This window comes from Hydra vulgaris, chromosome 15 (assembly GCF_038396675.1).
Source record: "Hydra vulgaris chromosome 15, alternate assembly HydraT2T_AEP".
In the NCBI taxonomy this organism is placed as follows: Eukaryota; Metazoa; Cnidaria; class Hydrozoa; order Anthoathecata; family Hydridae; genus Hydra; species Hydra vulgaris.
This window is the reverse complement of record NC_088934.1, coordinates 50,304,784-50,317,525: the sequence shown is the minus strand read 5'-3', so window position 1 is coordinate 50,317,525 and position 12,742 is coordinate 50,304,784. Positions and strand designations below refer to the sequence as shown.

The 12,742-nt window shown below is 29.0% G+C and overlaps 1 protein-coding gene across 2 annotated transcripts in view; it reads left to right on the top strand.

Annotated features, from left to right (window-relative positions):
- Window positions 1-1,813: 1,813 nt before the first annotated feature.
- Window positions 1,814-12,742, top strand: part of LOC136091334 (uncharacterized) — an 82,541-nt gene continuing 71,612 nt past the window's right edge. Inside the window, exon 1 of one of the 2 annotated variants that reach the window (XM_065818764.1) lies at window positions 1,814-2,032. In XM_065818764.1, coding sequence (XP_065674836.1) covers window positions 1,972-2,032 — 61 coding nt within the window. In that variant the 5' untranslated portion in view covers window positions 1,814-1,971. The remainder of the gene's footprint in view (window positions 2,033-12,742) is intronic. The other variant, XM_065818763.1, reaches the window with a different exon arrangement.

The following is a 12,742-nucleotide window of genomic DNA, read 5'->3' as shown; positions in this document are numbered from 1 at the left end:
AAAGGTGGAGTCTTTGGTATGATAAATAAATTTTGATTTAACAAAAGATTAAAATAATATTATTTAATTAAATACTTATTGCAACAACAATAAAACAGTTTATACAAGTTTAAACTTGCATAAACTATGACGAATATTCATTAAATAAACTAAAACATATTTTGTGCATTTTATATTCTGTAGGCTTAGGTTACTGGACCGAAGAAACTCTCAAATCCATTTACCAGGATTTCAATCAGTTTTGGCGAATGAGAAAAGTTGGAGAACACAGCCCAAACTATATGGAAGCGCTAAAAAAACCCAGTTGTTGCTTACAACTACAAACACTTTTAAAGTACCTTTCAAGTTTCAGATAGCTTTCAATTTGCAGGTAGCTTGTAAAAATTATAATATTAACCTCTTATGAACATTTGTTTAACATTATTTCTTGATATATGATATGATGATAAATAATAATTTAACCACATGGAGCAGAAATTTTTTTTTAGGGCGATAAAGTAATTGTCGCTAACCCTATTGGACCCCTAATACCCCACTCCAAGTGTATGGTTTCTTAAAAGAATTTTTCAAATTTTTTTTGTGTTTTATTAAACTAGATCAAAATTCATTAACAGATTTTAAATTTCATCAAAAAAAAAAAAAATTGGTTTAAAAGTTATATATAAAAGGTAAATTTGTGGAACTTTAAACTTCTTATGGTCATAAATCTTAAACGAGAAGATATTTTTTGATGAAACTTGAAATTTGTCGATAAATTTTGGCCTAATTTATGATAGAACTTAAAAAAAAGTTTTCTTATTTTAGGAGACGTAGTTCTAGGAAGGGGACAATTAGGGATCGGGACGGGGTTGGGTTAACTCTAATTACTTAAACCCTTTGACAGTCATCCTCATTTGATACTAGTATTAACATACTAAAAATTTGAGTATGCCACATAGCTCTTAGTTACCTATCTTGAACAACAAAATTACTAGGTACTCGCCAAAAATTTTTTTTTTCTTTATCATCTTCTGATAATATAGAAAAAAAAAATATTTTTAGTGATGTGTTGCAAGGTCTCAGAGCATGTTCCTATGCACTGTGAAATGTTTTTTTTTCAGTAGCTGCGTTCCATTACGTAATAACTATTAAAGTCAGCAAAAAGTAATTTGGAAAGAAAAAGAAATTGCTTAAGTGTAACAAAAATTGTATAAATGCACATAGTGACAATGTATTCCGTTATAACTGACATTTATAGTAAAAGTTAAAGAAATAAAAACGAAAAAACAAAAAGTAAAAAGAAGCAAAAAAATATTTACAAATTTAAGTTTAACATAAAATAAGAAGTTGTTATCAATTTTTTTTTTGTTGTGATTTTTTAAAAAAAACAAGAAACATTAATGTTCAATTTTAACAGAAGCATAAATTTTATATTGTTAAGTATCAGACTAGTTCTATCACCAGTGACAGTACACACTATTAGTATAATTTGTTAGACAAAATTTCCTCAAAAAATGAATAAAAGTTTTCTTAAACATTTATTACAGCTCTTTGGCTCCGAAGCGGCTTTTCGGCTCACTCAATTATCTTAATGCAGCTCGTGTGTCAAAACGCCTAATTAATGCTTAGCAGGGGAATTAACAATTTATTTTTTGCCAGGTCGTGCTTCTTCTTTGTGTAAAAATCTTTTTAACTTTTATATAATAATAACTTACCTTATCATATCAAAAAATGAAATTTAATATTTAATATAATATTCAAAAAATTATTAATTCAAAGACATCAAGCTGTTAGAACGTCAAACGGTATACAAAAATATTTACAAGTTTTGCTATTAGTTTGTTGTTGCAATTGGATACGAACTTGATTCTGGTTGCATATCTAATTAAATTTTATTACAAGTGGACGATATTAACATATACTTAGTTGAAAAAAAAGGATTATAGTTTCAAAGATAAAAAGTTTTTAACTCTTTTTGAAAGTAAATTTAAAATGATGGCACACAAAACATATATTTGGCTATTAATACATAGCTTAAACTATGCAACTATTGGTAAGTAGTTTTTTTTGAACTTATATTTGTATTAATTACACTTATATAAATAAATTTTTTGTTAATAACTATAATGATAATATTAAAAATGATAATTATAACTATAATAATTATATGGCCAATAGTAGTTGAAAAAATTCCAAATTTTCTATGCTATCTTTCTAACACAATTAATTTAAACTGTTACTCTTATTTTTCTTCTGGTCTTATTTAAACTCACTTACTCTGGTCCGTCGAAGCAGGTCATAATGTTCTTAAGTGAGCTGAACTTATCTTTGCAGACCTTGATATGTGGCCTCAATATGAAAATTAGCCGAAAGAGGATAAGCCACAATAAACCTATTTCTTTGTAGAATAAAATTTGACGATGTTAGTTTATAAAAAACCCATTAAGAGAAAACTTTCATTAAATATTTTTTTTGCTGTTTATAAATAAGTCAGTAAGTTTAAGTTACATAAGAAAGTTTTATAATTCAGTTTTGTTAGAGTTTAAAAAGACTTTATTTGCATTTACCTCCTATGTTGAAACGTGATGATGTCTTTTTGTCATAATTTCTTTTCTTCATAACGTTGTAAACTTTTTGTCATTACTACCAGTAAAGCTAAACAAATAAGGCGAGTGTGTTCTAGTAATTATTTTTTTTGTTCTTATGTAAAAAAATTAACAACTTGACGAGCACAAATTTAAAAGCATTTTTATTTCAGAAAGCGAAAACGTTAAATGAAACGTAGGGTAGGGTGGGTCGTACTTATAAAATTTTGGATATGGGAGCGCGCGCAACATTTTTTTTATGTATTAGGGTATTAGAAGATACGTGAATAATTTTTTTTTTCTTAAAAAGTTCATCTAGTGTGGGCGCAGGGCGTTTGAAAAATGTCAGTTTTACGAAAATCTTATCATATTGGCATTTTTCGCCCTTTTTTATATTAGCCAAAGGAAAGGCAATTATTAAAAAACAATCAGACATAATATAGACATAAAAAAATATATATATATTTGGTGCTACTTTTTTAATGCTATACAAACACGATAGACGTAAGAAAAGTTGGCTACCATTATGGATTTTACAAAAAAATTCTACTTATAAATTTTAAAAATGAGAGCGTGCGTGATATTTTTTTTATGTATTAGGATATTAGAAAAGACGTGAATAATTTTTTTTTTCCTAAAAAGTTCATCTAATGTGGGCGCAGGGCATTTAAAAAACGATAGTTTTACTAAAAATGCATCAAATTAGCACTTTTCTGTCCTTTTATTTAAGCCTATGGCGATGCAATCATCAAAAAACAACCAGGTAAAATATAGACATTAAAATAAAACATAATTTGGGGTGCTACTCTTCATAAAGTCATAAATAAAATATATAAAATGTCATCTAAAAGATACAATATATTTAAAGTTCAACTTATTTACTGTGATCATAAATAATCAAAGCAAAACATCAAAAAATCAATATTGCTTAAATTAATTTAAATAGATCTTTTTTTGATTGGTTCACGGGCATGATTTCTCGATGTGCTAATGTTGCTCTTATGAACCCATCTCTTCTATCTTTTCCAAATACCGATTGAGAAGCTCGTGTGACTTTTTGGACACATCGTTCAATAGCTTGCCCATGAACAGGAAAACAAGGTACATACATCGGAATATCATTGTATTTTAAAAGTTCATCCTTTGACAATAAACATGTAAGTAAAGGTTCGTGTATATCCAAGCTCCAATCAATTAGATCAAAAATTGATTCAGCATTTTCATTATGTATATGATGTTTTCTACTTCTTACACTAGTGTTTCCGAAATTTAAATCTCCTCTTAATTTTAAAATTGTTTCAACTGCAAATTGTCTTTCTGTTTTTTCTAGACTACATAACAACGTTTGAAGAACATTTTCACTATGAGCATTCCATGAAGAAGATAAAACGTAGGGCATTACAATGTCTTTAACTTTAAGTCTTTGATGACAAAGAAGTTTTAACTGCTTGAGTATATGATTAGGCCCTTCAGTCCACTTCCACTTTACTTTGATTTCAAATCAAAGTGGCGCATAAACACCAACAATAAACTCCACCAGAAGTTGCAGATTATATGTTTCTTCAACTGAAAGTACGATTTTGGAGCACCAAAGTAAACATATTCTATTAGCAAAATTCAACCATCTTGCATGCGAATGTGGACCAATTTCTTTACTTTTAAGATTTTCCGGAAAAACCCTAGCGTTAATTGCATGGGTAATTTTATAAAGATACTTTTGATCATCTGATAGCGATTTTACAACTTCAGAGTCAAGCTCTATTATTGCATTAGGAAATTCAATTTTTACTATGCTATCTTTGACTTTGAAGCTTAGCTATAAGTTTTCCAATAGAACCAGAAAAATTATTTTTAGACGTAGTTTTTCCATCAAGCTGAATCATTAGATGTCGGAGAGGTAGTTCATTTGTATGAAGAGCACAAATTATCCACATTAATTTTTTATCCAATTTATGTTCAAGGAAATGGATAACACCTCCTTTCCAACCAGTGTTTAAATTTGTTGAGTCTGCACCAATGGCAACTAATTAGTCTCCGACATCATTATTCACAATCCATTCGTAAATATTATCAGCTATTTGCTCAGCTGCAGTCTCTACTCTTTCTTCAGAATTGTTAGTGAAATGAAATTGGTATTTTCCTCCAGGTTCAGAACAAACTGAATAATGCTCTACTTTTTTTTCCGATGGGTGTAATTTTCCATCTTCTTCTTCTCTCATGTACTTAGTCAAATCTTTCCGTCCATCAAAAAATATACATTGAATATTATCATTCATCGCTACTTTTTCAGCTCTACCTCGGATTTCTTTCATTAACTTAGTCTTACTTCGTTTTATTTTGCTGTGATCAACGAAAATATCAGTATTTTTCTTTAAAAAATTTGCATCTTTTGCAGAAGCTAAAGAAGCAGTAGCTATGGCTGCTGCAGCTCTGTTAGATACCCCATACCTAATAGCTGCTTGAGAAACCCTGGTAATATCTAAGTAATTTTTTTTCAAACTGAAGTCAACTTTTTCTGTATTATCTGCATTTTTGTTGCCAATGTCCGAATCGTCTGTTGTTTGAAATTCTACTGCTAAAGGAGAAAATAAATTATGTTAAACAATTTTAATGAAAAAAATTTATAATCAATTTATACTCAACTTTTTAATTCACAGTTTAAACAAAAATTGACAAAAATATTTTTAGTATTTTAGCATTTACTTGCATCCTCACTAAGTGTTCCAGGTATTTTAGAATCTGATTCTTTTCTACCTAAATATCTTGTTAACCGATGTGTCTCTGGTATATCAACTAATCCTATTTGTAAAGAACTTTTGTTACCAATTTTATTTCTTTGACCTTGTAGGAAAAATAGTTCTTGCAAAGGTATCTTTGCTACTTTTGGACATATGCAAGTTACATGAGCTTTAAAAAGACAATCATGGCATCCATTTTCATTACAGCTAAAGATGTTGCACTTACATTTCGTCAAGTCAAATAACTTATCAAGCTTGTCCGTATACATATTTCTTTTTTTTGTAGATCTCAGTTTTCTAATGTCTTTTGCAATCTTCCATTCAAGGATAAGTTTATCGACTGCGTATTTTTCTGAGACCAACGGGATTGTAGAATTTGCTGACATCCAAATACTTTTTATTTTAATAAATATTTGTATACACATACATCTTGTATTCAAATGTGTAACTGATCTATCACGCAACAAAATTTCATACCGTAAACTATATCTCAGCGTAGGCAGCTCTGATAAACAAAGTTCGAGTCCATTACCCAATAGCTCATGCAATTTAGGGCATTTTAACATTGTTTGAGCTCGAGTAGATTTAGCCATTTATAGCAATGAAATTGATGTTATGTTTGTTAAGAAATATTGGTACTTTTTGTAGTAGGTAAAAAAACGACCTTTATAAATATGTTATAAATTTGTTAATTACATTTTTATTACAATATTTAGGATGCCAAAGTGATCATAAATAAATAAAACTCGTTTAAACCGCAAATCGTCAGGAAACTATTATCTTAGTAATTATCCTACAAATAAGCTATTGAAACTTTATAAAAATAAAAAATCCTACACCATTTCCTGTATTTAAATAATTTTAATGGTTTTTAATAATAATGGAAGGGAGGATATAAGTCCAAAGCCCACAAAGTTTGATGACTATGTTTCATGATTCACCTCATTTTATACTAGTAGCGTTACGCACATTGAAAATAACAACAACAAGTTTTGTATACTAATTTTTTTTAAAGTTTTTCGTAAAACTGTCGTTTTTTAAACGCCCTGCGCCTAAAATAAATGAACTTTTTAGGAAAAAAAAAATTATTCACGTCTTTTCTAATATCCTAACACATAAAAAAAATTTTACGAGCGCTCCCATTTCTAAAATTTATTAGTAGATATTTTTTGTAAAATCCATAATGGTAGCCAACTTTTCTTACGTCTATCGTGTTTGTATTGCATTAAGAAAAGTAGTACCGAATATATATATAATTTTTTATGTCTATATTATGTCTGATTGTTTTTTAATAATTGCCTTTCCTTTGGCTAATATAAAAAAGGGCGAAAAATGCCAATATAATAAGATTTTTGTAAAACTGGCATTTTTCAAACGCCCTGCGCCCACACTAGATGAACTTTTTAAGAAAAAAAAAATTATTAACTTTACAAAATAATCTTGGAGTTGGGCCATGACCCAAACATTTAGACTGGCTAAGTTGTTTTATCAACTTTTTGGAGGGCGCTGCTTCGACTAAACTTGCCAAATATAATTAAGCTGAGATGAAAATAATTTTTTTTTTACTTTATCTAATTGATCATGATTTATTTTTGCGCTTGAAATTTCGACGGCTATAATGTTTTTTTCTAGTTGTTTTAAAATTTCTTCAAATTATTTCATGTACATCTACTTCAACATTTTATAAGTCATCACGAGTAATTGCCATAATTCAATTATTATAATTGATAAAATCTTATTACAAAGTAATTAAAAAACTTCAGAATGTTTTTTTTTCCCGTTGTTTATTACGCTTTATGATTTGTTTAATTCTCAATTAAACAAAGCCAAGTATATTTTAGCTAAAGATCTAACCCAGCAGGCTTTTGTTATTAAAAGTTACGTTCTAAATGTATTTTAAATGTATTTTTTTTTTTTTTGGTTTACATTTGTTAATTGTTGTACAGCTTTAAATAACCAACAATAAAAATAATAATATAAACTGACAATGATAGAAAATATAACAAATATAAACAAGGTATCTGAAAGAAGATTGCAAAGATCTTGTCGTCAGAACCGTAAATAAGCATTTAACAAAGATTAGATAAAAATCAAATAATAAACTATTACAAAAATGCAAGATAAATAATCTGTATCTGAAGAAAGATCAAGAGGATCTTCTCATCAGAATTTTATACTTGAGTAAACCAACATATAAACTAAAAGTAAAAAGTATAAGAACAATAAATAAAATAAGTAGGAATAAACGTAAACAGGGGTGGATCCAGTATTTTTTGGTGTTTGAGATAGCTAACTTCCAGACATGTAGCAAACCCCAAACATTTATATGTGTATACTTATGTCAAATAAGGATGCTTTGCAAAAAATTGTGATGATTGGAGCTTAGGAACAAAAAAGCCCCAAAATTTTCGCCCCCCTGCCCCAAACGTGAGAGCAACAAGTTGATGAAATATTTTTTGTACTGTTTTCAATTAGACTTATATTTATCTATAAATTTTAAATTTCATAGTAAAATATTTTAGCGTTCAAAAATTATGACCATATAAAGTTTAAAACCCCCTCAATTTGAGGGGGTTGTAAATTTTATATGGTCATAATTTTTGAACGCTGAGAGATATTATGAAACTTTCTTTTTTTTATTTTTTTTTATTTTTTGGTGCTCCAAGAAGTCCTAACGGTCTTGTCACAGAGCACCGCAGAAGTGCATTTAACCAGGAAGTTCACGCCTCCTTCCTTGCCGTGACACGAAAATATGTTCAGAGCTCGTTTCGAACCTGGATCTCCTGCTTATAAAGCAAGCGTTCTAACCACTGCGCCACGGCCGCGCATGAACTAAAATTTTATCGATGAATATAAGTCTAGTTGAGAATTGTACAAAATATGGGGCACTTCCAGTAAAGCATTTTTATTTTTTACAAATGCTTCTGGTTTCATACATGGATGGGCAAATAATTATTGTTTGTTGTGATGAAATTCACACTTTTGTTTATTTTCACCCCAGCCTAGTGTATATTGTGATTTTTTGAATGATTTTGAGATTTCACGTACAAATTGGATAATTGCATTTTCAGTTGAGTTATCTTTCTGGAAACCAAATTGATTGATGTAAAGTAGATTATTATCATGAAAATATTTGTGTATTCTGTTGAATATAATTTTTTCTAGAATTTTCGAAAATGTGAGGAGAACAGAGATAGAGCGATAATTACTGATTTCAGATTTGCCCCCTTCTTAAAAAATAGGAATAATTTTTACAGTTTTTAATTATTCTGGGAATACTTGATGGATAGAAGCCCTAAAGATTTTAAAAAGAGCAACTTTAAGTTGTTTAAAGCATAACCACGTTTCTATTAATTTGATCTGCTCCAATTGCTTTATTTTTTTAAATAGATTTGAAGGCTCTTTCAAACTCATCAAATATCAATTCGGAAGATAACTCATCTGAACAAATACAATTATCCAGGGGTGCTAAATAATCTGTAAACAAAGACTTGGTCTTAGGGATTTTTTCAGACAGTGTTATAGTTTTTGGTTCATATAAACTTTTGTTATCGTCTCTAACCATTTGTGGCAGGTAACCAGAGCATGATTTTTTTTGCCAATAATTTCTTTCATTATTTGCCACGTGCGCTTTGTGTCGTTTTTAAATGTATTGAATAATTGGGAGTAATAATATTTTTTTAGGTTTTTGCGATTTTTTTCAAATAGTTTTTTGTAGTTCTTTTGTAGTTCTTAAGTTGTTTTTGTTTTAAAAAAATCATATATAACTTTTGTTTTATTATGGATGGTTTTTTAAAACCTTTAGTAATCCAGGGTGTAGGGGCGCCCAAAGCACTTTTTTTAGGTCTTTGAGATAACTAACTTCCAGACATGGAGCAAACTCCAAACGTTTATATGCTTATACTTATGTCAAATAAAGATGCTTCGCAAAAAATTGCGATGATTGGAGCTTGCGAACAAAAAAGCCCCAAAATTTGGCCCCCCCCTGCCCCAAATGTGAGAGCAACAAGTTGATGAAATTTTTTTTGTATTATTTTTAACTAGACTTATATTCATCGAAAAATTTTAAGTTTCATAGTATTATCTCTAAGAGTTCAAAAATTATGACAATATAAAATTTGCAACCCCCTCAAATTGAGGGGGGTTTAAACTTTATGTGGTCATAATTTTTGAACGCTAAAATATTTGACTATGAAATTTAAAATATATCGATGAATATAAGTCTAGTTAAAAATAGTACAAAAATAACTTTATCAACTTGTTGCTCTCACGTTTGGGGCAGGGGGGCTAAATTTTTGGGGCTTTTTATTCCCAACCTTCAATCATCGCAATTTTTTGCAAAGCATCCTTATTTGGCATAAGTATAAACACATAAATGTTTGGAGTTTGCTCCATGTCTGGAAGTTAGCTATCTCAAAGACCAAAAAATGCTTTAGGAGCCCCTGCCAGGTGTATTGATGTTCTTAGTTGTTATTTCTACTATTGGGAAGTTTTAATTAATGTGAAAAATTAAAAAACACCTGACTAAATGAATAATAAATAATAAATCTAATTTGTGAGAATGATTTTGTGAAGTATTAACAAAAAAAAGCTAAAAACAAAAAATGACAATAACATAAAAAAAAAAAAAAAAATTTATTTATAAAACTTATTTCTTGGCTTTTAGTGAATGATTAGAAGTTGTGCTTCAGTAATAAAACTACCTAATAATCATTTTTAACAATAGACACCAACGTGAAGGTAGCCAAGTTGTCTATCAACACAAAACGTCACATCAATAACATAACAATGATTACACACAACAATAACACAGCAAATATACATATAACAACTTACGGATGAGCCAACATGGTGCCAGAGCTCAAAACAGAACACAAACATAAAACAACTTACGGGTGAAGCAACACTACGTCAGAGGTTCAAACAAAGCACAAATATACATACCTCTACCCTAATAGCAAGTAAAAACACACAAGATTGTAAATTACTTCTTTGTAGATCTTTTTTTCAAGGAGCATTATCAACAAATTCCCAAGAAACTCTGCGTTTTTCCTTAAAACTTCATTTTGTATTCCCTGTAACTGGTGCAATAGAATGTTGCATACGCAAGGTGTTGAATTGATAGCCAAACTGAATCAAAGTTGGATTATCATTTCGCCTTCCAAGACTACGCTGTCTTCCAAAATACTCCTCTAACACACCTTGATTGAAGCGCTCTGACAATATAAATGGCATTCCTTCACTTAACAGAAAACGTGTTGATTCTACAAAAGAGAGTACCATTATAAGTAAGCCCTTATATGTTTGCCAGGAAATAAACACGTGATCACAAGCATTGCGTGTAAAGTTTCCTTTACGATTCTTGATACATTCTTTCCAACTTGAAAAATAGTTTAAAAAATCATTCAATAACTAATCAAATCGAGAGTCATTAAGATCACGATAAGGTTTTAAGTCTGATTTCTTTTTAAATAAACTTTCATTTTGGTTTCTTAAATTTAAACAGTCAAAGAATCTATCCATAGGTGAACAAAGTTCAGCTGTAACATGTGTTTCAGGAGGATAGTACTGATAAAGAATATTTGCAACACTTGCACTTAAAACTTGTGTGGCATATCGTACATTCATTACAGAATATGCAGTTAAATGTACATGTTCATAACTAAGTTTTGGTAAAACCCTTAGACTGTTATTTAGTTCATCTTGTACTATTTTAACTCTTGTACTATTTTAATGGGACCAAATAATACTCTGATCACGGTTCCAAAGATTACGGGTGCATTTACCCTCACCAGAGTGATACATGCAGTTTCTAAATGTTTTTATTAGATCGCATGTAATTCCACGTATATAATATACTAGACAGTAACTGTCTTAATCATTAACATCAGCAAAGGTGGAAAAGTTTATTTCAGGGTCTCCAAAATCAACGTATCCAACGAGTTCACCTGATGACTTGTCAAATACTAAATTGTTTTGTATGCGTATTTCATCAAAAGAAAGAACAACATTTCGCTGAATATTGGAGAGGTTTTTTGTATTTTCTCTTAATTCAGCAATCACTGCTGGGTTAAATACTACAGATGGTCGAATAGCATTCTTATAATCGCGTAATGTCCGCCTACTTGGAAGTGTTGAAGTGTTAGCATCTCTAAGTTCATCATATGCAAAGGCTGATTTAGATACAAGAGAAAAGACAAAATCGAATTATCATTGCATGATATCTAGGAACTTTGCTAGTTAATAAACGATTCTGTTCTTCCTTGAAAAATTTCATAAATGGTGTCATTTTTTTGGTTCTTACTAATTATAATATCAAGATCAGAACTTGAACAAATGCTGACTTGAATACCTTAGGTCTGTATTTCCTTCTGCATTCTTTCAATATTCTGCAAAAGTTTTTTACTTTTAGGGCGCTCTTCAACTAGTGCTAACTTTACGCGATTTGGATGTGTGACATAACAGAGCATTCAAATGAGCTGGTTGATCAATTTTTTTTGAATTACAAACTTTACTTTTAATAAAATTAATTTCAAAATTTAAACATTTTACACACTTTTCACAGTCAGAACCAACGACAAAACAATCTTTGTGACGTTTATATTGACTAGCTTTAAATGGCACTTTTTTTTCATTGTTAAGTAAGCTTCTACATTACGAAGATTTTACTTCGAAAAACTTCGAGAATCGAAGTATTTTTCGAACTTAGAATTTCGAAGTTTAAAAAAAAGGACTTCGAAAACGCGGAACTCGATTTTTTCGAAGTTGAACAAAATGGTCCTTATAATTGCGTATACAATCAAAGTATTTCGAAGTAATGAAATTCGAATTTTAAATTTTCGAAGTTTATATTTTCAAAGTTCAATTTTTTTTCAAAGTTTTTTTAATCAAAAGTTTGCTATTTTTTGCTTATCGCACATTGTATATTGAACAAACTAATTAATTTTGAAATATTTTTGTTACGTAAATAATTTTTAAATTAAAGTTAATATTAAGGTTGGCAAGGTTTACCATTTCATTGAAGTAATATATATTTATATATATATATATATATATATATATATATATATATATATATATATATATATATATATATATATATATATATACATATATATATATATATATATATATATATATATATATATATATATATATATATATATATATATATATATATATATATAAAATTTAATTAGGAGTTTTTCGAGTTTTATTGTAATATTGTTGTAATCAATGAAAAGTAATTAGTAAAATGTTCAATTTAGTTTTTAAAGTACAATCAAAGTATTTCGAAGTAATGAAGTTCGAATTTTAATTTTTCGAAGTTTATATTTTCAAAGTTAAATAAATGTTTAGCAGATAGTATGGTTTGTTGAGCACTAATTTATAGTTCTAGATTTAGTAAATACAAGTTTTTAACAAAAACAATAATTTACG